General features: G+C 49.1%; 1 protein-coding gene across 1 annotated transcript; it reads right to left on the bottom strand.

Moving 5' to 3' along the window:
- Positions 1 to 1381: 1381 nt before the first annotated feature.
- On the bottom strand, positions 1382 to 16473 carry TECTB (tectorin beta). The gene is made up of 10 exons (XM_075533464.1): positions 16398 to 16473; positions 15594 to 15784; positions 13711 to 13853; positions 13532 to 13604; positions 8955 to 9058; positions 8738 to 8821; positions 5344 to 5506; positions 4138 to 4210; positions 2672 to 2704; positions 1382 to 1431 (listed from the first exon to the last, which is right to left on the bottom strand). Exons 1-10 carry the CDS (start codon positions 16471 to 16473, stop codon positions 1382 to 1384), a joined length of 990 nt encoding a protein of 329 aa, XP_075389579.1.
- Between the last annotated feature and the right edge of the window lie 10215 nt (positions 16474 to 26688).

The following is a 26688-nucleotide window of genomic DNA, read 5'->3' as shown; positions in this document are numbered from 1 at the left end:
TCCACTAATTAAAGTCTGCGACAAGATGAAGAACCGAACTTCTAACCATGACATTTCCTATCACAGTCCAGCCTCCACCTGGGGTCAAGGTGCCATTCCAGGGATCTCCCAGTTTGTATCCTGCTGACCACTTAACTCACTGATTGATAGCTGATTCGGGATCCCTGCACATTTCAACGTGGTTTCATTGGTTGTGTTTAGACCTGGGCTTCTGAGTTCTGCTGGGTCCATTCTGATGATCAGAATGAGACAGAGAGACAAGCGCAAAGGCTTAAGCAAAGGCTAAACGAGGTCAGACCCATCTGCACAAAGGAGGATGTCCTAGTACAGCAAATGGTGAAACCTAGCACCGAGCATCCGAAAGCAGATGGTAGGATCTGGGATGCCACTGAGCACGGTGGCCACGCCATACTGTGGAGTCATGGTTTCAGGTAGGCAAAGCCACACTTGGCTCTATGCTAAATTCATGGCAGTGTGGATTTTATGCATCATGCAGTTTTACTTCTATTTAATTGGTGGTGTTCATTTGGCTTAGCAAGTACACATTGGCTCTCCAAGTGATAATAATGTTCGTAGAGAGTTAAGAAATCTTAAAATACAAACCAGGTTCCTAGGTGGAGCAGGCAGGGAGGGATTTGGCTGTTCACTACAAGATTGGCGGTTCAAATCCACCTCAGAGGCACCTCGGAAGAAAAGCCTGGTGATCCCTTTCCACCAAACACTAGTCACAAAATACCTCCGGAGCCCAGCTCTTACCAGATGCCCAAAGAGTCAAGGTCGACTCAATGGCAACTGATTGAAAAATAAAAACAAATTAGGTTCATCCCGGAGGAAATCTCAAAATGCAGTGACTTTTATATCACTCCAGTTTGAGCAGCCCTGGTTCCCATGGCCTTGTGTGAGGGATTGGAAGCCCCTTCCTGGTGGCTGGCCCTGGTCCTTAAGAGGAACTGCCCAGCACACATGATAGTGTTTTCAGCAGATCTGACAATGTCTGGGCATGCTGCACCGAGCATTGCCTTTGCGGCTCTGCCCCCACGCGCCATCAGGAGCTCAGTTGCACTTGGCTGGACATTGCTAACTTGAGTATGGAAAGACTTACTTAAGCAAATTCAGCCACCCAGCTGAAGGGGGTGGGAGGACTGGAGGACCTAAGAGCCACCGGAAGTCACCAGAGCCAGTGAGACACCAAAGAAAAACAACCATCGAAAGCCACAGAATCCGATGGGAAGCATATTTGGTAAAGAGTTAGTCTCTGCTCCCCCGCAGGCATGGTCTTCTGTCAGGTGGTTTTTCCTCACAGCACCAGCAGAGTTGAGCTTGTCCTCAGAGATGGGGATGACCTCACCTGGGTGGTGTTGCTGAGGTGGCTGGCTACCTTTTAGAAGAGGCTACAAATCCCCAGCATCACGATGAGCTGATAGAGGACATCTGTGAACCGGGGGACAGGGCCCAACATGTTCAGATGCAGGACCAAAAGGGCCAAGGACCACTACACACCAGAGTCCACTCAGGGGTCTTCAGCAGGTGTTCACAAAACTCTGTTTTATACCAAGTCAAGTTTGCATTCCCGTGGGGTGGTGGCATAGCGAGGTACGGGACAGGCTGCTAACCTTGCAGTCAGCAGTTCGAGAGCACCCGCTCCTGCTTGGGGAACAGTGATGGGGCTTTCTACTCCCCTAAAGACCCACAGTTTGGGGAACTCACAGGGGCGGTTCTCCTCTGTCCTACCAGGTCAGTGTGTCAGTGGGCATCACATGGACGGCGCTGAGTTTGGGTTGGGGTGTGAGGTTTCAGTTGTGCCAGTGCAGAGAGTATGCCAGCTCCACCCAGAGGCCGGGACTCTGGAATGAGTCATCTGTACCTCCGTGTAGGACTTTCACTATAAAACTTCCTGGGAAATTAGGATCTAGGATTGACATCCAATGGGCGTGGTGCTCAAAGTGCACCCTCTCAGCTTGTCAATCAAGAAAAAACGGTCTTACCCTGACGATGGGTCGTAGTTGAAATGTGTCTTCCTCAGACAGGCTTCCTGGATGCTAGTCAAACCAGGACCACCTCCAAACAAGCAGCCCTGTCTCCTACAGCCCTAGTGTCGTATTCACCCGTGGCGGCAGCCTCCACATCCAGACCAGCTGACCCTTACCACACGTTTGCTGTGTGCTGGGCTTTGATTGAGGGCCTTCACCTGTCCCATTAATGCTTTGCCACAGCCATGTATGATGTGGGCAATTATGAGCCCATTTTTAGAGAGAAAACTGGGCAGTAGATGAGGGAGGTCATCGCCCAAGGCCACACTGTGTACAAACAGCAGCGCCATAGCAGGGACCCAGAGAGGCTCGTTGAATGAACAGATCATGGCAAATCAGAGTCTCCAAATGGAGAAACCCAAGAGAAACCACTTGGTGATGGCTCTGCTGAGACTTGGAGTGCGGCCCCCAGTTCTGCTCCATCTGCTTTTAGCCCAACTGCCCCTCTCCCTCAGAGGACTGGGCTGGCTGGAGGAAGATTTTGGTACCTGCCCCCCCCCCCCCCTATGCAGGTGTGCTCTGAAGGACCGTTTTCAATTCGGAAAGGCTTTGCTGCAGCCCAAGGTAAGCTGCCTTGAAAGCACACACCTGCCTTTTCTGAGGGTAGCCCCTGGCCTTCTCAGAGGCACCGTTTTCCTTACCTGAGAAGCCATAGAGACGCGAGAATCCCCTGCCTGTAGTGAGCAGAGAGAGAAGGCAGAAGGTTAAAGCAAGGTAATCGACGCTACTATGGCTCTCACACAACCTCCCCAGACCAACATCTGACCACCCCACTGCCCGCAGGACAAGGTGTACATGCAGGTACAAAGGCTTTGCTTCGTCCCATCTCCTCTTCAGCTCTCTATGGCGGGGTGGGGATGCTTTGGCTGGAAAGGACCAGATAGTGAATATTTTCAGCTGTGTGGGCCACAGGATTAGCATCGCAACACCTGAGCCCTGTCTCGGGGGTGGGGGGTGAGTGTGTTCGAGGGCTCAGTAACCTTTTGCATAAACATTGATAATCAATTCTGTATCATTTTGGTGGGTGGGAGTGTGCAAGTACAAAACACTGCATTTCTTTTGAATTTTTTCCCTATCACCTGAAAATGTTTAAAAACAAGCAAGCCACCTTTAATTTGCAGGCCAATCGAAACCATGCAGCCGCCTCTGGCCCCCAGGTGTAGTTCGATCACTGTGCTTAAGGGATAACTGGGAAGGGCAAAGGGCTCATGCACTTGGCTGCACACTGAAAGGCTGGTGGTCTGCATTTACCTAGAGGAGCCCTGGTGGAGTAGTGGTTAAATGTTGGCTTGTGACCCGCACGGTCAGCTGTTTGAAGCCATCAGTCCCTACTAGGGAGAAAGGCGAGCCTTTCTACTCCCTTAAAGTGTGACAGTCTCAGAAACCCACCGTGGGCAGTTCTACCCTGCCCCTTAGGGTTGCTCTGAGTCAGAAATGACTCGGTGGCAACCACAGCCATCAGAGGTGCCTGGGAAGAAAGACCTGCAGGTTCACTTGGAGAAGTGAGCCGGGAGCCCAGGTTTGCCCTGGCACAGGGGCTGCCAGGAGTTGGAATGCACTTGATGGCAGCTGGCGTACTGATTAGTACTAAGTCACTCCTACGGCCTCTACCTTCCCCCCGGGCCTTACTCCCCCTCTGATACACTCCCAGAGCAATGCTCAGTTCTCCCAGGAGCTGTTTATCATCTCCCTCTTTGCTAGATGACAAGGACAGGGCTTGCAGATTTCTGGACCCCCAGGGTCCAGCCTAGAACCAGCCACAGTGTTGGTTTCCCCAGGGACCTTGCCATGGCCTTGGCCTTGGCATTCCCAGGCTGGCTCCTTATCATCATCATCATCATCATCATCATTCTGAGGTCTGTTTGGAAGCTTGGCACTTCTTACTTAACATGTAGGCCACGAATAGAACTTTCCAGAATGGCGAACTGACCTCAACGGCTTAGCTTGGGATGAGGAGCCCCTCCCAGCCGAGAGGACTCAGGAGCAGGTGCAGGCTGTGGCTACAGGCACCAGTGGTTTGGCAATTCGGTCAAAATGCTCAAACCGGCTGTGCCTGTGGACGCAGCCCAGATGTGGATGCAAACCATCCGGGAAATGGGGCGCTTACTGCGGAGAATCAGCTCCATCACCAGGACACCGCCAGTCTGGTCCCGGAGGAGACGCTTCCTCTTATCACAGGTCTGAAGACCCAGCACCACAGGGGTAAAGCAGGGGGTGAGGATAAGAGAGAGAAGAAAAAGAGGGGGGAAAAAGAGAAGTTACCACCTGGATAGAGTCATATCCACTCATTCAACAGTTATTAGCTACCTTGTTTCTTTGTTTGTTTTTTTTTAATGTAACCAAGAGAGAGATTCTTTATCTCTGCTCCAACTTGAGGAAAGAAAACAAGGAGTCATTCATTAATGCCTCGAACTCATAAAGAAAGGGGGTCTGAGAGAAATCATGCTGGAAGGCGGTCCGTGGACAGAGGTGAGACGAGCCCTGTTTCTTTTGAGGAGAAGGGAGGTTTTCTGTGTGTTCCTCTCATCACAACCATTTGATGTGACCTCTGGCAGAGTACTTCCAGTTCGTTTTTGTGTCTTTGGTTTTCCAGCGCCACCTTGGGAACCCTATGGGGCAGCTCTTCTCTGTCCTGTAGAGTCACTTTGAGTCAGAATTGAGTCTCAGTTGGTGGGTCAGTCTAGCGTGGTTCCTGAGAATTTGCACGTCTCCTAAGTTCCCAGATGCTGCTGATGCTGTCATTGTGCTTTGAGAACAGCTGCTCTAAGGGGTAGTTGGGTTTGTCTGAATCCACGTTGTGGTGCTGGAGGGAGTGGAGGGGCAGGGGGGGAGGGATCTGAAGGCATGAGCTCCACTCGATCCGCCTGCACCTGTGGAGCCTGCTGCAGCACCTCTCTGAGCTTGCACAGGTGACCCTCAGTGGGCCCCATCCACCCCTAAAACTACCCAGCTTCCAGGGGTCCCCAGAGCCCCTCATTGCAACCTAGATCCGGAGTTCCTTTGTTCGCTCTGCCTTTTCCAAGCATTTCTGTTTCTGTGACGGCTGGCATTTCCCCTGACATGGCTCCGCACCAAGGAAAGAACCGCTGGTACCTATCACCACTCTCTAAGAAGAGGACTAAGTGACCAGTGTCAGGCTGAGCCACTGGTCCATTGCAGTGGGGCTGGGGCTGGGAGCTTCTGCCCTCACACCCAGCCCCCTCTCCTCCAGGGTGCCCTCTGCACCCATCCACACATAGGTGAGGACACAGCTGCCTGCCCCCTCCCTTGCCCTCCCTTGACTCACACGCTCTGCGGGGGGAAGGGGGCTCACCACCGGGCAGGAGAGCTTCTCACTGTCACAGACGAACGTCTCACAGTGCAACCAGACCTTGGAGAGCTTGGGAATGTTTTGGAACCGGAAAGCGTTGAACTGGAAAGTTGCCCTGTGATCTTTCCCGTTCTCATGCACCAGAACTGTCTCATCGGTGGGACAGCTGAGGCACAAGGAGGGGGGAAAGAGGGGAGGCAAAATATTAACTCTTCTCCGCAAGCAATGGCTTTGGAAGCAAGTTTCTACACAACAACGACACCCCCTTGGGCTTGTATCCTCCCTTGCGGGTGTCAGATGGTGCAAACAGTTACCGTGCACAGCTACTAATCGGCAGGTTGAAGGTTCAAGTCCATCTGGAGGTCTATCAATTAACCTTCTGTAGCAGTGGGCAGCACCATAGCTGCCCCCACCCCCAATTAATGCTCTCCCTCCCCCCAAACAGCTATCTCACTGAATTGTAGCTTCAACAAAACACTGAGTCAGAGAATGGCCTAGTAGTGCCAGAGATCCTTCAGGCTCTCCCTGCCCACATCCCATTCTCCCCGAACCACAGCGTCCACTCCGAGCGGTAGTGGGGGAGATGAGGAAGAACCACCAAAGCTTAATAGCGACACCGGGGCTCAGACGCTCGGTCCTGCTTCTGATGCTGCTGTGGACGTTTTCCAATGTGTGAAACATTACACTTGCAGGATCATTTGATCAATAAACCTGAGATCCTTGGGTGAACTCAGACATGAGTCCTTAAAATAGCTTCCAGCAGCCAGCGTGCCCCAGGCCTGTGATAGCCAGTGGAAACTAATGTAAGCGGACCTTCGTTGGGGTGGGGACTTAGGGAGGAAGCAAGTCATGGGGAGACGTCGGGCTCTTGACACCACTGCCTGTTGGCCCTGCCCCAGTCCCTGCCCCTCGGAGACAGATATCTCTGGGCTGGACAAGGTCCCAAAGTGAGGCTTTCACACCACTGCTGCACGAGTCTCCTTCCCCAAACAGAGGCAACCTTTGAGATAGTCATGCTATTTTGTCATGCCTGAAAATATAGCTACTTAATCTCTCTAGATGGGTCTGGGGTGACACACATGGTTAAGCATTTGGCTGTTAGCCTGAAGGTTGGTGCTTCAAACCTACTTGGAGGCACCTTGGAAGACAGGCCTGGTGATCGACTTCCAACAGGTCAGTCTGGAAAACTCTCCAGAGAAGCTCTGCTCGGCACATGGGGGCTCACCAGGAATTGCAACTGGCTCGGCCACAAACAGTGGCAGCAGCAGCAAGTACATAGTGGGGCGTGCTTAGAAAACTGGGGTTCCTCCCAAGTAGCCCATGGGAACAGAAAGCTTCTTGACAGTTGTGGGAGTGGCTTTCCACTTCCCCTCTTTGGCTCTGGCCTTTGTATCCGTGTTAAGGTATTGGTTCGCTGAGAAAACTCACTCATGGCACTGAGTTGATCCTGTCTCTTAGAGACCAAGTGAGGCAGACCATACTTACATATATTTATATAATGTGTGTGTGTGTATATATATATATATATATATAAATCTATAGACACACATAAGTAAATAGCATTCGCCTCATTTGGCTATGCTTGAATGCAGAGGCCCAGGTTCCTCCTGGAAATCTTCTGACTCAGTAGGTTGACAGGAGCCCTCACTGTTTCACAGCCATGTAAGGTAATTCACGTGCACACTAGCATTTGAGGATGACTTGCCTCAACTACCCCAAAGCCATTGCTGCTTCTGTCACATGAGCATCTGTCAGGGAGCAGGAGCAGAATACCCACAGGGCACTGACTGGGTCGGGTAGAAGAAGCCTTTCTTTGCATGGCTACGACCTGTGAGAAGACCCCATGCTGATAGTCAATCTAGTCCCAAGTCAATCAGTCCTTGAAGGTATTTGATTGGACCCTTGTCAACAGAGCCCAAGGGAATCCGTCAACGATGGAAGTGAAACAAGGGCACACACTTCCCTCCGTAGGGAGCTGGGCTGGCACATGCTTATCCATGTTTGTGACATACAAAGAACTACTTACAGTCTCCAGCTTGATTATCTGGCCTTGGTTCCAACGTGGCCTTAGCCTGAGGGAATCCTAGCAATGACCCTACACATCGGCCCACTTTGCTTTTGGAAAAGTCCTCCTCTTTATTTGATGTAATCTGTGCTAAAACCCTTCTTGGTTTTCCCAGTTGCTATTTGAAGGATTTCTTGGACAATCACATTTGGAAGTTCACCATGTCCAATCCTACACCTATGATTCCATGCTCTCTTATCCAGAATTCCTTGTCCCCAACAGCTGACAAAAATTACAATTCCTTTATCTTAACAACACACAGGCTCACAATCTCAAAGCTATCTGGGACATATCTGGATAGACAGATATTTGAGAGAGAGAGAGGGAGAGAGAGAGAGAGAGAGAGAGAGAGAGAGAGAGAGAGAGAGAGAGAGAGATTCCTCCAACTACTTACTCAGGACTTCCCTCCACACCATAGGTAACTAACTGATGCATTTTTATCTGAAGAAGAAAATAAGAAGCTGTAGAAGTTTCTCCTCGTCTGTTCTTACCTTCTTTTCTTTCACTTGGCTAGCACCTCAGCTCTGGTCTTATTACCTGTTGCCTCAGGACTTGCCACAGTCTCTGCCCTGGTCATTCCACCTCCATATGGAGACTCTAAACTCTCCTGCATTTGACTTCCAGCATGACCTTCCTTCAGTGCAGTTGGGGTACGCCTGTCCTCCTCTCCAAACTTTTAAGAGTTCCCCATTATCTCTCGGATGCAACATAAAAATGATGCTATTTAAAATGCATTGAATTTGGATGACGCTGTGTGCGAAGCTTTGGAAGGGGGATCTAATTATTCTGTATCCTGGTTCTGGTGTCCCAGTGACTGGATTTGAGCCTATCCTGACTCATCGATCCCACAAAGACACACACCATGTAACCAACCGTCCTTAACATCTCCTGTCCCTCAGTTTAGGAGCCCGAGTGGCACAGTGGGTAAGGAGTGTGTCACTATCCGCAAGATCCGCCGTTCAAAACCACTAACCACTCCATGGAAGAAAGATGAGGCTTTCTACTCCGGTAAAAAAAATCCGTTTCCTATAGGGTTGCTATGACTTGGAATCGACTCAATGGCAGTGGGCTTTAGGGGTCTTCTTTGTTTTGCTTTGCTTTCGTGCTTCAGTTTCCTCATCTGTGAAATGAGGATGACAATGATAATGCCTTCGTGTAAGACGGAAATGAGTTAATGCATGATAAAGTTCACAGAGCAGTGCCTGATGCTTGGAGAGTGTTACAGGTTAGTACTAAGCCTGGAAACGCAGACCTTCCCGGGCCTGACCCTGGCAGGTCTCAGCCAGAGCCAGGTTGCTATGGATACATCGGAGCCTCATGAGGAGTACCTACCCCTTGTTGATCAGCTGCCACTGTAGGGGATACATGAAATCAGCCGAGGGTGTGGCCCAGCAGCTGTTCAGCACCACCTTAAACCTGGGGCGAAAGCAAAACAACGCTGTCACATTGAGTCTGAGAATCTTCTGCTGAGAAGCACACTGGCTCCCGGTTAGTTAGTCTTTGTTCCATTTTATGTTTAAAAATATTAAAATGGAAGGAACGGACTCACCGAACGCTCAACCCTTTGGCTTCTACTCCCGCAAAAAGATCTGAACCGATTTCTGAAGTTTCCAGCACAAAGGGGGCTTCTTTCTTAGCGGAGAACTTGGCATTCTTGGGAAGGAAAGTGACAACGGGCGTTACGGATTCTCAGGCTAAGCGGTTGAGTCCAGCAGAAGCAGATGAATGGGAACTGGGTGGGAGTGGGAGTCTATCCAAGGGGATAAGTACGGGAGACCCTGCAGATCCTAGGAAGCTGTCCCTCCCAGGATGTTGGTACCTTCTCAGAGGGGACAGGGCTCACCATATTCTCCATCTCTTGGTGATGATGAGACACATACTGTAAGTCTTGTCTACTCTATGCCAACAAGGAACAAGATTTGACCAATGGAAACAATTGGAATCCAAGAATGCTGAGTCAGTATGCTCCAGTGAATTACACCAAGGCATGGGCCTAAGGGCTTGTTCACCTACACCAACTTCAGCCCGAGTTAGAGAGCTTATTCTTTGGTTCCCAGGACATTGAACAAAGAAAATAGCAACCATATTGTACTGTGCACATCCTGTCAGGCACGCGTCAGAGTCTTGGGAAATTCTCTGTATCAGGACATTCTGTCAATTGGGATATGTTGGTGAGCAAAGCAAAGGTCTCTGTCTTCAACAACCTGGTACTCTAGCAGAGGGACAGACAACCACAAGTAAAGTAGATAGTACGTGAGGTAGGATAGCCTGTGGAAGAGAGAATCTATAGAACCTAAAATGTTATACAGAAAAAAGACTAAAGTGATAGATCAGGGGAAAACAGGTGGAAAGTGTCAGGAGCGGCCGAGTGGAATTTTGCATGTAGTGGCTGGGGAATCACCATGGACTACAGGCAGGCGAGCTGGGACATGACGGTGGTGAGGAAGTCACTGGGAGTCATCCAGGGAAGAACTCTTCAGCCAGGCAAAGCACCGGCACGGGCCTCTGTCCAGCCAGAGTGAGGAGCCACTGTGGCAGGACAAGTGAATGAAGGGGGCAGGCGGGGCAGGAGATGAGGTCAGAGAGGCAGTGGGGCAGATACGGAAGAGTCGTGGCATCAACCCTGTGAGCCACGGAGAGTTTGCACCACGACTTTAGCACCGAAGCAACAAGTTGTAAACATGGGCGTGCTGTGTGCGATCTTCATCAGGGAGTTCTGGGTGCGTTATTAGGGATTATAGCAGCATTCTCAGTTGACTGACCCCCTAGCGCTCAATCTTAGGTTCACACAGCTCCGGGAATGACCATCAACTACTCTCTGAGTTTACTGTCCAGAGACCAAAACATCTCAACAAATGACAAGCATCCTGGGCTGTCCCTAGTTCTACCGTTCACTGGAGACCTGCTCTTGGCAAGTCAGTGTGGAGCATCCATCGGGAAAATGGAAAACCCCATTGCTTTTATCAGCCTCAGAGAGAAGTCTTTAAGGGGGTCAAAGCCATGCCTTCTGACGCCATCACCTCACAAAACGATTGAGTCCGACTAGCTAGTGACACAAGTTAGGGATGGGTTATGCCCTAACTTGTCACAGGCGCTCCTGTGGAAAAGATCTACGCGTTGCTTTCGCTCACGAGCTCAGTGGGAGATCGTGATGAGCAGATCGATGGCCCCAGGCAGAGAGAGGAAGGAGTAAGCTGGTGAATGGACCTGCAGCCACAAGCACATGTTTATCTTGGGAAAGAGCGGAGATGGTGGTTGTCTTGCAGTGGTTGTAGGATTGTCAGTCACATAATTATATGGCATGGTTCTCAGAGACAAACAAGAACCAGGGGCCAGGTACTCAGGGCGGCAGATTTCGAAGGTTAATCCATCTATTATGGGCAGGCCCAACTCATACCCTTGTCCTTGGAAGAACCTAGAAGGTCGCCCTTTAGCAATCCCGCAGAAAGGGCTCCCATCTTGGAGCGGAAGGTCAAGTTTGAGGAGTTTTGAGTTTTGTTGGGATTGTAGAAGTCTATGACTTTGACTTTGACTGCTTAGTCTCTATGTGTATTCCATCCCCAGCTTTCCCATTTCTCTCTAGGAGGAATAGTTAGTGTGATTTTGATCAACTACAGGTCAATCTAATTCCACCACAGATGTTCATTTCTATAAAGGTGATGGCGCTGGCTGCAAGTTCCTCCCAGCACCCTCTGGTCTTTCTACTTTAAATGGGGTCAAGGCTGCAGCATGAGAATGGCTGCTTTCTCAGGCTCTTATCTTGTGCCAGTCACTCTGCTCAGCGCTTCCTAGAGTTATTTGATGTGACTTCCTATTGAACAAATACAGAGCTACAGAAGTCCGAGCCACACCGCTAGAAGATGGCAGGACAGAAAGCAAGACCTCCTTCACTGCCCCACGGCATTAGGCTTTCTCTGTCTGTCAGACTCTCCTCTATTTTGAATTGGGAGTCCAAGCAGCTTAGTTAGTGCTGGGCAAACCATGCCTGGGCCCTTGGCAGGAATGAGCGGGGGCGGGGGTGGAGAGAGAAGAGGGAGGAAGCAGGACACGGGTGAAGCACCAGCTCTCTGGGCTCTCGGAATGCTAAGCAATTATCCAGGCATTGACTCCATTGTGCTATGTAGGGCAAGGTTCTTTTTCTGGTGATTTGATGGAAATATATGCAGGGAGCACTTGTTACTTCAGAAGCACACAAGAATGCTGGGAAAGCAGAAGAATGGCAGAGCATAAAAACACCAACTGCATGGGGCCGGCATCGGAAACTGCACCCACGGTGAGAGTAAGAATCATACAGACAGCTCTGCTGCAATGCAGGGCCCTCTCTCTGCCCTGGTCCTTTGTCCAGGAGGGTGCTCAGTGGGCCCTGCGGCAGGCCTTAGCTTCCTTTGTAGAACAGACCAAGGACATAGCCTATGAAGACTACCAAGCCTCCCTGGGGAAAAGACAGGGCTTTCTACTCCCTTGAGCAGTTGTAGCCTCAGAAACCCAATGGGACGGGTCCCACCCTGTCCGATAGGGTCGCCATGAGTTGAAGTGACTTGATGGCAGTGGGCTTGGAGTTTGGGCACCCAGCCTCCTTAATTATTCATTGAATTTATCCTTCTTACAAGAGACTAGTTCCTTTTCAGTTCAAAGGCTTGCTAGTTATGCCTCTCAACTGAAGCCTACGCGGTTGATGGAGGCTGATGATTTTCCACACTCCTGGTACCGTACCTCTTCATTTTCAGTGGTTTGGGAAAGCCGGCCTGGACTCATACCTATCATTTTATCTGGTTAAAATAACCACTTTGCACTTCTGAATGGGAACTCAGTAGTCAAGACAGGCTGTCATCAGTTTGTCCCCTGAGAGTCTTGTCCATGTGGGGACATCTATTCTTTTCTCTGGACAGTCCTGTGATCAACTTACGCCACCCCGTATTTACCCACTCCGATTACAGATTAAGGAGTTGCACAGGACGAGAGTTGCGTGGCCAGGGGCAGGTCTAGACTTTGGGAGACACGTAAGCTGACGCAGGAGTTCAGGTGGGCAGTAGCGAGGCACTTGAAACACAATAGAGAGCTTGGCAGTTTGAGCCCACAGAGTGCTCTGTGGGAGACAGGTGTGGCAGTCTGCTTCTGTAAAGATTCACTGCCTTGGGAGCCAGAGTGTGTGGGGGGTGGGGTGGGGGGCGGGGTTCTCCTTTCTCCTACAGGGCCACTATGAGTCAGAGCAGCCTCAGTGTCAGCGAGTTTGGAACCTTAAGCTTCACCACCATCACGGGATGCGCATTGGAGTAAAAAGCCAGACACTAGGGTTAAGAGACTATATTAGACTGTAGGCAATGGAAGAAGTTGTTCTAGGATACTTCTAGTGTGCCTTCTGAGTTCAGCAGGGTTAGCTTCCGGGGAGCACATAACGCAGTTCAGGAAGCTGAACTTTCCCTGAGGAAATATCTCCCCTTCCTAATAGTCCAGATAAAGGTTTCTATTTATGCCTCCATCCACCGCTTGCCAGCTGGGCGGGCCAGTACCTCTGGTCACATGCCTCCTCACTGGAAGCTGCGGGTTTCAGATTTAAGCACTCCCCCCACCCGCCCCCATCTAAATCGGTGGGCAGCTAGGGGAACAGCCATTGCATATTTAGTTTCTCTTGAACATTTCATCTTGAGCGAGGTCAAAGTGTGCCTTTAACTCAGAACTCAACATAAGTCACATGTACCAACTAAGGCATCAGTTGCCCTGTCTCAGGCAGCAAGCTCTATAGGGGTGTCAAATGTCTTAGTAAGAATTAGATCCTAAATACAAAGCTCTAGAGGGTGCTGTCTTAGAACCTCACATTGATTACGACTGAGAAACATTGACTGTTATTTTGTCTCTTGACCTTGGGTGAGTCATGAGATTTCCTTAGAGTCCATTTTTCTTATCAACAAGATGGGAACGTTTGGCTTTATTGATTCATTGCATCTTTCAATTGTTCTACCCAGTCTCTGGATCTGACTTCTTGCTGTATCGAGAGTAGAAAGAGATTTAAAGCTAGACTAAAGCTTACGTCTCAACCTGAATTTGAGAAGGAGGCTCTGGACCCAAATCCCGCCAAATCCCCTGGAAAAGCCAGAAGACAGGAAAAGGAACCTGCAGACCACTTACAGTGTAGAAGTTGAGAGACAATTGGCTTTCAAATGTGCCCATGCTCCCATTCTTCACATGAACAGTGGCCACTCTGAAAAGGGGAGAGAATTTTGCATAAGGACTGAAACATGTCTGATTGGCAAGGACTGCAAGACACACACAAGGTAGCCAGCCCTCCACTCCGCAGAGCGTCTTACCTCTGGTCAAAGGCAGCCTGGTTCACCAGGTAGGTGGAGTGGTAGGTGCAGGAGAAGGAGTAGTTGACGGGCTGGTTCTTCACGATGACGGTGCTGTCATTGGAAACAATGTGGCTGTAGAAGTGGTAGAGGGGGGGCTTGTACTGGAGAAAGGAAGAAGGCAGGTCGGGTAGGTCCATGGCCCACGATGCAGATGAAGGTTAGGGGAAAAACGCGTGATAACTTGGGAGAAAGTCCGAAAGGGAGTCACAAATATCTGCTATTGGCAGTCGCCCCTTCTCTCTTGTTCTTAAGTGTGAATTGAAAATACTTGCAGAGCTCTTGAGTCAACCAATATTAGTTAAAATAATCTAAGCTGAATACAGTACACACACACACACACACACACACACATAGATCCATATATGCATTTGGTTCCTGGTTAAAAAGGACCAGTGCAAGATACTCTTTGTCCCAATATTAATTATTTATATCCCTGGCCCAAGTATCCAAGTGAATGGCTTCACCTGCCTCCTAGTTGTAGCATGGCTACTGTCTGGTCCTCTGTTCCTTTGTGTTTTCAACCAGGGGACACTATTTCTGAGATGATCTTTCCAGCCTCCTTGGACTCTGGAATCAAAGACCATCAGAGCAGCAAGGGATCTTGAATGTCTGCCTGGGAAGTGGGGTAGCCCAGATTGTACAGGGGATTCCCAGTCCGTCCTATGTGGATACTCAAAGCAAGTATGAGTCTTGTTAAGCAGGCCCAGGACTCTTCCAACTCAGCCACTGAATCCTGGCGGGACGTTTAGGAAGAGGGGGCATACTCAAGATGCTTTTGGTCTCCTCTTCTGAGACCTAGCAGACCAGAAGCAATAGGAGGCTAGATCTCAGAAGACCAAGCTTTTTGTGACCGTGGCCCTGGTTTTGCGAGCTGAACGAACCGCTTTATAGGAGGTCAAAGTTTCCTCTTTCAAAATACAATGGCACTTAGCAAGAGGATGGCTGTCTGTGGTGCCTGTTAGTGCTCTGATTCCACGTCCTTTTTAGGATCACCTTATGAACTGTGTCCCGCTTTGGTCTCGCACTTAAAATGCTCTTCCAAAATTCACTTTCTCGTCACTTCAAAGTGCTGGGGATGGAGGACATCCCACCCTCCCCAGATAAAGGCAATTTGTGAACTCTTGCTGAGGCACTAGAAGCCCGGGGAGGTGGGCGGGGGGGGCACTTGGTCCTTCTCAACAGCAGGGGAGGGACTTAGCCAAACCAGTTGCTGTCAAGCAATTTGTCTCCTGGCCGCCCCTGTGTGCCAGAGTAACACGGCTCCACCGGGGTTTCAATGGCTGGTGTTCTTTTGAAGACCAACAAGTCTTCCTTCCAAGTGCCTGGGAGGGGACTGGCACCTCCACCTGTCGTTTGTTGGTTTGTAGCCAAGGGAAGTTAACTTATAGCCCCACTGGCAACTCGGAGGGTCGGGGGATAACATTTATATCCAAGAATCATCTGAAACAGGCAGAGGAGAGGAATTTAAATGGTACTCATGTTGGGTGGATCTATGGAGAGAGTAACTGGATGATTACCCGGGAGGGCAAGGAAGGGGAGATTGGGGAGAAATGGGGAGTCAACAGCAATTGGTACAATAAGGAAGAAAATGTCCTGAAGTTGCTTGTGGTAATGTGATTGAATAGGATTGAATTGTATGATATGCTAATTATATCTCAATAAAACTCTTTAAAAAGAAGAGGGGTGGGGTGGAATAAGACTCATATGGCAGAAAATTTGGGAATCATGATTGACTTTCAAAAGAACAACGGTGAATTCCGAGTCCCAGTAAGGACGGTCACTGACTTTTGAGCCCAGCTGTCATATCGTACGCGACTCCCGGTTGTGGGGCCTGGCCTTACCTCGGACTGAGTTCCACAGTAGGACTTGTTTTTAGGCGACAGATCTGGGATTACAAACTGGTAGTACCCTCCTTCGTGGACCCCATTGTAACACAGCCCTCCGAGGGCCAGTTGGTGCACTTCCCATCCATAGGGGCATTCGGGGATTTTGGTGATGATGGTTTTGGGATAGCAAAACACAAGGATGACATCTGGAAAGAGCACACAAGTCAGGTGTCAGATGTGGTCCTCACTCCCTCTGCCTGCAGAATAGTGGCTTGTCTGCAAACCAGCCAGTCGAAGACCCTTTCTGCACGGTTCTCCGAGGGCTCTGATGCATGTTCTCTTGAGATGCCAGCCATGGGAAGTGCGCCTTCAGCTTTAGCTCTCTTTGAAGGAGTCTCTCTGTGAAGCTTCAGACAGGATGTGCTGCATATATGTACACACATGTTGCTACATCGTGTCTGTTTTTTTCAAATGCCCATGAAATTGAGCACCAAACCTATAAAGGTATCTGTTTTATGCACAATGCTGCCTTGTGGCACAGGGCCCAAATGCAGCATCAAATAGAAAACATGTGAAATGGATGACTATAGGAGTGCATGTGTGTACGCATGCGTGTGTAATTTTTTTTAAGTACAGTTTCTTTTTTGGTATTTTTTTTTTTTTTACGTCTTATACAGACAGCCTGACCTGGGGACTTTGGTGGCTTCTGGGCTACATTATTGCATTTTCAAAACAAGGTAAGCACAGAGCACCCCAGCTTTGCAAAAGGAAGCTCCCAGAAACTGGCCTTTTAGGAACCGGTAGGGCACCAGGACATACCTGCTTTATTAGGAATGCATGATCTCGCAGAGGCCTCTGCAAAGACAGCCAACAGGACAAAAGCCCTCATCCCCATTGCGCCTCAGAAGCTGGTCCACTCTGGGTGGCCACACCGAGCCGGGGGATGGTCACGGTCCTGCCAGGGCCCAAGTCTTGATCTTTCTCAATGAGAAACCAAATGAAGCATGAAGAACAAGGGTGAGGACAAAAGACACACACAATTTTTCTGGGATGTGTGGGGCAATGCTGTCTGTCCCCCATTCCCAGGCAACCCAAGAAATGGGGCTCTTACCACTGGGCGCGTCAGTGGCCAAGAAGGTTGCTTAAGTGCCCCATTGCTTCTTCATCTCTGGTCTGTGGACGCTGTCTCTTGGATGCTTCTCACACGTTCAGCCCCGGCCCTCGCTCGGCTTTATATAGTGCAGAGTGTAAAAGAAACCCGCTCCAGATAAACCGCAGTGAGCATGCATTACCCACCCGGGGGAGCAGCGAAAGGGGGGCTTGCATAATCATCCAGGGGACAGCTCAGTTACGGCCCCTTGAGCCTCATTCTTTTTACCTCGCAGAATAGGAGAAACTGTTGGGTTTTTTTTAAACTGCTTCAACCAGGATTAGAATAATAATTGGAATTTTCTTCCCTTGTACAACAACTAACTCCAGTTAGAGGCGAATGATGTCTCCCCGCTCTCTCTGTGACTCTTGCTTTCTTATTTTGACTTGCACGCTGCCTAACATTGGAGCAGAAGAAGACTCTCTGTTTACCTGGTACAAGAAGCAGGCAAACAAACAGTTTACTTGTGCCCATGCAAATATTTTCAGTTTGCTTTCTTCCATACTTTAAAATAAACTCAGATGTCTAGAGCTTCTCTGGAAACACTACCTACTTCCAGTGGCAGACCCTCTGTGTGCCAAGGGCTCTATCAGCCTCCCGGTGCAGTGGTGTCAAACTTGGAAAGGGTCTCTTCCGATTCTAGTCTTTCATTTCCAACAAGGTCCCTCCGAAGACGGCAGGGAAAAGGCTGCTCGGGGAAAGTTCCAGGTGGATGACGGGGCGGATGTCAGCAGAAATTGAGGAATGGAAAGCCATTTGAATTTCTGTAGTTACAGGACAAGGTCATGTTCAATCGAGAACTTATTGTATGGACCCCCTAACCCACTGCCATCGTGTGGATTCTGACTCACAGTGAACCTATGGGACCGAGTAGAACTTCCCCTTTTGATTTCTGTGACTCTGAATCTTTGTAAAAGGAGCCAGTCTCATTTTTCACCTGAGGAGCAGCTGCTGGATTTGAACTGCTAACCTGTGGTTAGTAGCCCAACGAACGAGTAGCGCACGATGCCACCAGGGCTCTATCTAATTGTACCGAAGTTGCTACAATAAGCCACTTGAGAGATGGCAGTAAAAATGGAAAGAAAATTCCCCTATCCCAAGGGAGGTTGCTATGTAGCTGGGGACCTAAAATTCTACACACAGTGACTCAAGACACATGGGTACATCATTGTTTTGCTACGTATCATAGTTAAGATGTTTGTTTCTCCCTGGACGCTGGGGATGGGGAACATTTTGTTTTCTGCTAAGGGCTCTTTGGATGTTTATAAACATCAGTCCCAGACCATACTGGTAAACCTTAACTCATGCCTAGTTCTCTTTGGCAAGGGGTGTGCTGCCATCTGGTACCGATGATCTCCAGGGCCTATGGCGGAGTGGTTACAAGGGCAAGGTCAGCTGTTTGAAAGAGCCAGCATCTCTACTCCCGTGGAGAGTTAGTCTTCAGAGCTGCCAGGGGAGTTCCACCCTCTTCGCGAGGCAGCAGCTACTGGGAGACAATGAGGTTTGCGTCTGTTTTCGTTACACGGCCTGAAGGCTGGATCTTCCACCTCTGCTGAAGCACACAGATCCACATATTTTAGGAAGGGAATGTACCTCGTAATCAGCATGTATACATAATATGATAGGATTTGCCTACTTGCTCGAAACCTATTGTTAAATTGATGATGTGTCTTCTAATGATGATGTCTAAGAATTGAGAGAGTAGCTGCATGGCACGCCATTAAAAGGTTCTCTGACTCTGTTTCCTTGTTTGTAAAATGCAGGCAGGAGCCCTGGGCTCACCTCACAGGACAGAGAGAGCCAGGACTCAAAAGGACTTTGTAGGCTGTAAAGCTCCAAACACCAGCCTCACTGCCGTGAAGTTGATTTGGACCCACAGACACCCGCGGGATGGAGGAGCACAATAATTCCCCCAAACAAGCATGTGTCCCCATGGGTGGGTTCCCTTTTCCTCAGGACCACAAGTATCACATCTTAGATTCATGTACCATTAGATACAGCAACGGTGTCTGCCATGTATACAATATATTTTATGGATACAGATAGAAGAGGGAAGAAAGAGGGACTATATTGTGATATTTTCTAAGTCACGGTCATTTAGTTTAGCCTCACAGCAATACTAACCGAACACGAAATAGTGGAATCTGGAGAGTCTGTGGGAAAGAGTCTCTTTGTCCTCGGACCCAGCACAGACTCTCTGTTCTTCCCCTACTTTCTCTTTTCTTAAGCATTTCTTCAGTGTCAGTGATATGCCAGGCACTGGACGAGGCCCTGGGATGAGGACACAGCCATTCAGATGCTGCTTCTCTCCCGGAGGGACTTGGAGAGGGGCTCTTGAGTGAGGGATGCTGTGCTGGCAACATCGGACAGACAGGAAGGGGGAAAGAGCAGCAAGATGCTGGACAGGGGCAGGAACACGTGGCCATGCTAACTCAGACCTGAAATGATTTAGGTGTGCAAGGAACGGCACCTTTGGTGTGACATAGTAATGATGCTTCACTGACAATTTAATGCTGCTCTTTCTACATCTAGGTGTAGTGGTTACATGTTGAGCTGCAAACCTTGAGGTTAGCGGTTCAAAACCACCAGTCCCTCCCAGGGTGGAAGGTGAGGCTCTCTACTCCTGTAAAGAGTTGCAGTCTCAGAAACCCACAAGAGCAGTTCTACCCTATTCTATAGGGTCACCTTGAGCACATATCGACTCTAGAGCAGTGAGGTTTTTTGAAGTGAGTCTTCTAAGTGTTTGGGATTGTTTCCATTTTGAGAGTCTTTTCACGTATTTTCAAACCTGTTTTTGTGATCCACATTGGCCTAGGCCAGTTGCCAGTACCATCCAGCCTTTGACTCGGAAGTTCAGAGTTCATTTAGGCAGAAGGCTGCAGTCGACATAGATAGATGCCTTTTTAGGCTGCCAGTGGAACTGTGGGATGAACACAAGTGAGTTGCTATAAGGCAGTGCAGGGCAAAGCTCAGTAGTGGGCTCTGCCGTCTGCCCAGAGACTCAAAAGTCAATAGCTAGTGAAAATCTGGAAGTTCAAACTCATCCAGCAACTTCGGGAAGATTATATCTTGGAAAAAACCTCTGGGCCAGCTTCCCTCTGTCACACGGGGTCACTGTGAGCTGTAATTAACTCAATGAGACTCAGCAACAGCCACAATCACATATTAGCTGTGTTTTCTTGGGCAAATGACTGGTTTCTGTTGACCTTCATTTCCCTGTGTCCTGAGTGGATGGGATAGTGGCTGTGACACAATGTCACTCGGGGTATTAACTGAGATAGCAGCCTGTTACCCTTATTTAACAAATAATAACCCATAAAACCAAAACCAGAGCCCAGTCATCATGGTGGCAGTTTCTATTCCTGGTGATCAGGTGTGTGTCAGGATGAAACTGCTGTGAAACCCACAGGGGTGGGGGCCGTGGTGGGGGTCTCTAGGAGTAGGTCGCGACTCAAGGACAGTGAGCTTGTTTTTGGCTTGGTATTTTTCAGAAGCACCATATTTTAATGCAAATAATATGCACCTTAGACATTTATTTTGCACACCGTACAACCTGTTCTGTCCTCCCCCCCACACACACACACACTTAGAGTTAAGGGTTCAGGCTAAGTGTTAAGTGAATACACCTGTGTTAGGGATTAAGGGTTAGGATGAGGGTGAAGTTTAAGGTTAGGGTTAGGGTTAAGTCTGTACAACCTGTTCTAAAGCTAATTGCCTATTTGCACTATGACCATTACAGGAGCGGGTCTTCAAAAAGTTCAAGGGACAACACACAATCTTTTAACCCCTTCTATAAATTCTTGAAGCCCTCTTGCACGCACGTGTGGGCGTATTGGTGTACTCTCCTTGATAAGGGCAGAACATTGGGAAAGCCATTCATTTCTATGCTCAGCTCTGCCACGGACAGCCACAAAGTAGACTCTTATTTAGAGCATGCCACCAGTAGCCAGCCCACAGGACTGCCATCCCTCTTACCTATAGCACCTGTCCATAGTTGCTTGGTTGCACAAAACCTCTTAAAAACGGTGAAAAGCAGAAATGTTACTTAGAGGATGACAGTGCACCTGACTGAGGTTGTGAAATTCTCAATCACCTCATACACATGTGAAAGCTAAACAGTGAGTAAGGGAGATTGAAGAACAATTGATTCACTTGAATACAGGCGCTCGGAGAGCATGGAGTGCCAAAGGAATAAACAAATGTGACCCAGAGGAGCACAGCCAGGATGCCCCTTAGGCACACAGGTGGCAAGATTTGTCTCGTGTACTTTGAACATGTTATCAGGAGAGTCCGGTCCCTGGACGTGCTTGGTAAAGCGGAGGGGCAATGAAAAGGAGGAAGGCCCTGGACAAGATGGACTGACACCGTGCCTGAAAGGCTAGGCTCTAACATGACAACGATGGGAGAATGGTGTGGTATATGGTGGTGTTTGGTTCTGCTGCACACACGGCTGCTGTGAGTCAGAGGACCTGACTTGAGGGCCCTCCACACCACCACGTAGGTGCACAGGTCCTGGAGGAGAAATCACAGCCCTGTCGCCTTTTCAGTTGTCTGGTTTAAAACCAGTACCTTGACCTTTCCAAGCCTCCATTTACCACCTTGGACTCCTACTGCCTAGGGCCTTTACAAGGACCAACTGAGCAACGCAGGTCCATTGCTGAGCACAGCCTCCTGCAAAGACCCACTGCTTCTTGAAATGAGGCTGGTCTCCTTGGGCTTAGATGACCTGTCTGTAGTGTTCCCATATGAACTCTGGGAGTTTTCTAATGGAACGATTACCCTTTTGAGAAGCCTGCCTTCGTAAAAGCGCAGGTGCTTCTGATTTCTAGAGAAGCCTGTGAATGATAAGATCCTGTGATGCAGAAAGAGATCTCTCCTACAGTTTCCTTGGAGGGGGAATGGCGGCGGGGGGGGGGGGGGGGAACCCAACTAACAATCAGGTACAGGATATTCCTTTCAAAGGCCAGCTGAATGGAGTTGGCGGGGCAAATCCAACTTTTGTGGCCGGCTGGTGTCTAGATGGTCAATTTGCATAAGAAATAGAGCTGGACAAAATGTACCTGGGCCAAAGAGGATTTGATACTTGCTATGATAAAAGGCAAGGGGCCCTCCCTCCCCTCCCTCCCCCATCCCCCCTCCCCACCCGCCCTGTAATTACTCACCATTCTCCTGCCCCACCCACCCCCTCTCTGCTGTCCAGCAAACCCCTCCCTCCATGGGATGAAGTTGGGGTGGGAGGGACATCACTGGGAGATGCTGGAGCCCCAAAGCAAAGTTCCCTCCCCCAGGGAGACTCTCAAGACTTCAAACAACACACAGACAGCCGATTGGAGGATCTTCACAATCTCAGGATGTTGGAAGAGCCCCAAAGCCTGCAGGCAGCAGGGTTTAGGGCAGGCACCTCTGAAAGGTGAGCTTGTTTCTCGTGCATCTGTCCTTTGTGAACTACCAGGCAATAGAAGGCACCTGTTCCCACTGGAGGCCTGGCAACGTTTTCATCCGTGCTCAGACATCCAATCGGTGATAAATCAGGTTTGATAAACCACACCAATAACTTCTTACTGAGGTAAGTTTTAAAGTGAAGGTAGGAAGCAGGCATTAAAGTTTAAAAGGTTCCTTTATTGAGTTATTTTTTAAAGTGCACCCTTTTGAGTTCACTGAATGTTGAATTTGTTCAGTGGATTCCACTGCTGCCTGGAAGCCTTGCATTGAGCTGCCGGCTGCTTTGTGGAAGCTCTGCTGGGTCACAAGCCTGTGGTGTCCCCAGCCTGGCAAAACAGCTGCAACCTCACAGCCCTCCCGAGGAATGAAGAAATCCATGTTCTTCTTTTGGAAAACAGACTCCCGACAGCAAACTGAGAAGCGAGCACAGACATTGTGCTGATAGTTGGTCAGATATCCAGAGCAAAAGGCCCTGGCTCCCAGCCCTCACCGGACCCCACAATCCCTAGCTTCTGAGAACCACGCAGACCAAGAAGACACGATGGGCCCCTGGGGTCTTCCCTGGATATTCTCTAAGCACGGGAGACAGCCCTGCCTCCTCCGCCAGAAGAGTAGGACTGGCAGTCACGTTTCTTCTCATCTTATCAACCTGTCCTTTGTCCTCCCACCAACCTCCGCTCCTGGCTACCACAGGTGATCATACATGGGAGAATGAACAAGAGTTCCACTTCCGATCCACATCAGGGATCCCACTGCTGATCTAAAACATTCAAGGCAAAGACTTTATTCCGTACTTGAAACTCCGTGAGAACCAGTTGCTTGTTTGTCCATTCATCTCTTGCTTCATCAAATATGTATGGTTTGTTATATGGCAGGCATGATCATAGGCGCCAAGCGAACCAATATATCAGCCCCTGTAGTATTGAATTTAGTGTGTGTGTGTGTGTGTGTGTGTTAGAGATGGACCACATGAAGACCCTCTTCCCTTCTAACCTCAAGCAGAAACTCAAATGCTTTCTCAAAATCATACTCCTGATACTATTCATCAATGGGGATTCCCACATGGTTTGAAACCCATGTGCATTTGCGGTCCCTGGAGCAAGCAGTGGTACCGCTTCTAGGACCGAGAGGCACATTCTTATAACATCACACACCACCCCTTCATAGCTTCTCACACAACTGTGCTCTCCTCTTTGGGGCCTAAAACCACCTTCAGTAGACAGAAAACTCCATCAAGGCCACGGACATGGCCACATCTAACCTTTTGCTCAGCATGAAATTCCAAGCTCCCAGGGAATTCAGGGATAGTCCAGGGACTAGCAGAGAGGTTATTTAGCAAATATTTGCAGATGGCATGAATGGGACAAAGTTGCTCTTTGGAAGAAACCAACGAAATTTTCAAAGTGGAACACAACTGTCTGCTAGGCTAGCCACAAAGATAAACTGAGGCCGGGCCAGAGAGAAGGAAAGGGAGTTTATTCTGTGCTCCCGGCTGAGATTCACGGAGGGGAGGGAATATATATATATATGAGAGAGAGAGAGAGAGCCAGGGGAACTCTGAGCTCCAGATGAGTTCATAGGGTCCCAGTGGGGGCCGGAAAAGTCACATCTATCTATGGTGAAGAGCCAGTTTTTAAGCCAGTCAGGAGGGTAAACAAGAAGGGAGGGGTAGGGGCCGCAGCTGTAGGGGCTGCATCCATCTTCATCTGTGAAAGTCCAAGGTAGAGTGGTGTCTTGATCGTTCCTCCTGATACTGAGGAGATGGCTCATTGGCCTGGAGTCTTTTTGAAGCTAGCCATCTTGGTCCAATAAGGGCAGGTCAGGGTGTTCCTAATGTCCCCCCAACCCATCGACTGCTACCTGACCCAACACTGTCCTCATACAACCCTGAAGGATAGGTTTCTGCAGTGTGTGTGTGTGTGTGTGTGTGTGTGTGTGTGTGTGTGTGCGCGCGCGCACTAAATCAAGTAGCATCCATGTTGGCTAGTGAGCATAGACAGACCGGTGCAGGGAAAGTCTCAGTTTTACTTTCAGCTGTAGTCCATACCAGTTCTCCCATCCCACTTCTGACCTCAGGGTTCCTGTAGGCACCAGCTAACTGTTCTAAAGACAAACCCAACCCATACTCACCACCATGTGCTGATTGTGCTTCAGAGGGGCCCTGTGGGATGCAGCAGGACGAACCTTGTGCATTTCTGAGACCGAAACTCCTGTTTAGCTTTCTTTCACAAATAAGATCTTTTATTTGTCACCATTAAAAATCTGAATTTTAAACATGTTTTTGACTGGTGGCTGATAGCCATCAGCTCCTTCCACTTGAGCACCTGTCTCATCTCCAGGAGTTTTTCCAGAATGGCCACCTTCACCTTGAGACTCCATGAGCTTTCCTGATTCAGACTCGGCCTTCTCCAGCATTTACACTTTTCTGACGAACGCATCATGGAGAGGATGAATAGATGGGAAGCCTTTTCTGTGTCTTTCCCAGTGCTGTCTGGAATGCATTTTCTGACCACTTATTTCAAGTCATTTGTCTGCACCTCTCCGGTCATGGTGTCCATCATTTTCTCTCGGATTTGGTGGATCTGAGCGTAAGAGGTCTTCTGAATCTGATTGTTGCGTTTTTGTTTGTTTCTTTGTTTCAGTAAAACCAACACAGAGCAGACGAAGCAGATACCCATTGGTAGTCTTGACATCAACATGTGCATCCATCATGGTCTGCCACTGTTTGACCATGGGGCACATTTTGTTCTGTTTGAGACCTATGCCATGGAAGTTGATCAGGCAGTTTTAGCCTCTGAACGTCCTCAGTCATTAGCTTGCATTTTCTAAATTTAACTTCATCACTTTGCACATCAGCAAGGCTCACTTCAAGAACTCGACCCTTGAGGCCAGCAGATGCAATTTTGGCCCCTTGGGTCCTGGTGACTAGGGCTTTCCCAGTATTTCTTACATTGGACATAGCTGCTGCTTCACATCCTACCAGCCTTTCTTAGGAAACAGGCCAACCACTTTCTTCTTGGCTCCTTTTTGGCCAACTTTTGTAAGGCGCTTGTCCTTGCCGACCACCATGGTGCTGCTCAAAGAGCCAGGAGGGCGGAAGTATCACTTGCTGTGACTTTTCATGGAAACGGACTGCCTCATCTTTCTCCAGTGGCGTGGCTACTGCTACTCATGGCCAGCGAGTCAATGCTGACTTGTAGCGACCTACAGGATGAGGTAGAACTGCCTCTGTCGGTTTCCGGAGATTGTAACACTAGAGTCACAGGAGTAGAAAGCTCGTCTTTCTCCCTTGGAACAGCTAATGGTCTCTGGTGGTTTCAAACTGTTGACCTAAAGAGAAGGTCATTGTCTTTCTTTTTATTTTTTATTAGGGGCTCACACAACTCTTATCAGAATCTATACATATATCAATTGTGTCAAGCACATTTGTACAGTCATTGCCCTCAGCATTCTCAAAACATTTGCTCTCCACTTCAGCCCCTGGCATCAGCTCCTCATTTTCCCCCTCCCTCCCAGTTCCCCCCTCCCTCACGTGCCCTTGATAATTTATAAATTATTATTTTGTCATATCTTTCCATGTCTGATGTCTCCCTTCACCAACTTTTCTGTGGTCCGTCTCCCAAGGAAGAGGTCACATGCAGATCCTTGTAATCAGTTCCCTCTTTCCAACACACCCTCCCTCCACCCTCCCAGTATCGCCACTCACACCACTGGTCCTGGAGGGCTCATCTGCACTGGATTCCCTGTGCCTCCAGCTCCTATCTGCACCAGTGCACATCCTCTGGTCTAGCCAGACTTGCAAGGGAGAATTGGGATCATTGTAGGGGTGTGGGGAGGAAGCATTTAGGAACTAGAGGAAAGTTGTATTTTTCATCATTGCTCAATCACACCCTGACTGGCTCATCTCCTCCCCAAGACCCTTCTGTAAGGGGGTGTACAGTGGCCTACAAATGGGTATTGGGTTTCTACCCTCACTCCCTCTCTCATTCACTATGGTAAGATTTTTTGTTCTGATGATGCTTGATACCTGATCCCTTCGCCACCTCGTGATCGCACTGGCTGGTGTGCTTCTTGTTTACCATCAAGCCTTTAAGACCGCAGACACTATGTTATTTTTACATTGTGTCCCTGTAAAGCTGTAGAGTGTCTCTTGCCAATGGTGCCCCGTTAGCAAGCAGAAAACCAAGTTGTCAAATTAATCTCACTCTGGCAGTCGATGTGACTTCTGTGCTACAGTAAAAAAGACCCCTGATCTCAGATTTAATTTAAGTCTTCCAAGGGCAGAGACAACACAAAGACACACACATCACCCAGATGAAGGAGACGCAAGGTCAAAATGGTGGCCAAGGGCTCACAGTCAGGAAGCTGGTTAAGCAGGCATGGAGTTAAGGAACTGTTGCAAATTCATGATTGGTGGCAGATCAACACATCACAGTTCCAGGTGGAACTTCCTACAGAAATAGGAATGAGACCAGGTGTGGGACATGTACACTGTTAGGTAGAAGGGCTTACAAGGTT

The sequence above is a fragment of the Tenrec ecaudatus genome, chromosome 16 (genome assembly GCF_050624435.1).
Source record: "Tenrec ecaudatus isolate mTenEca1 chromosome 16, mTenEca1.hap1, whole genome shotgun sequence".
In the NCBI taxonomy this organism is placed as follows: Eukaryota; Metazoa; Chordata; class Mammalia; order Afrosoricida; family Tenrecidae; genus Tenrec; species Tenrec ecaudatus.
This window is presented reverse-complemented; position numbering and strand designations above follow the sequence as displayed.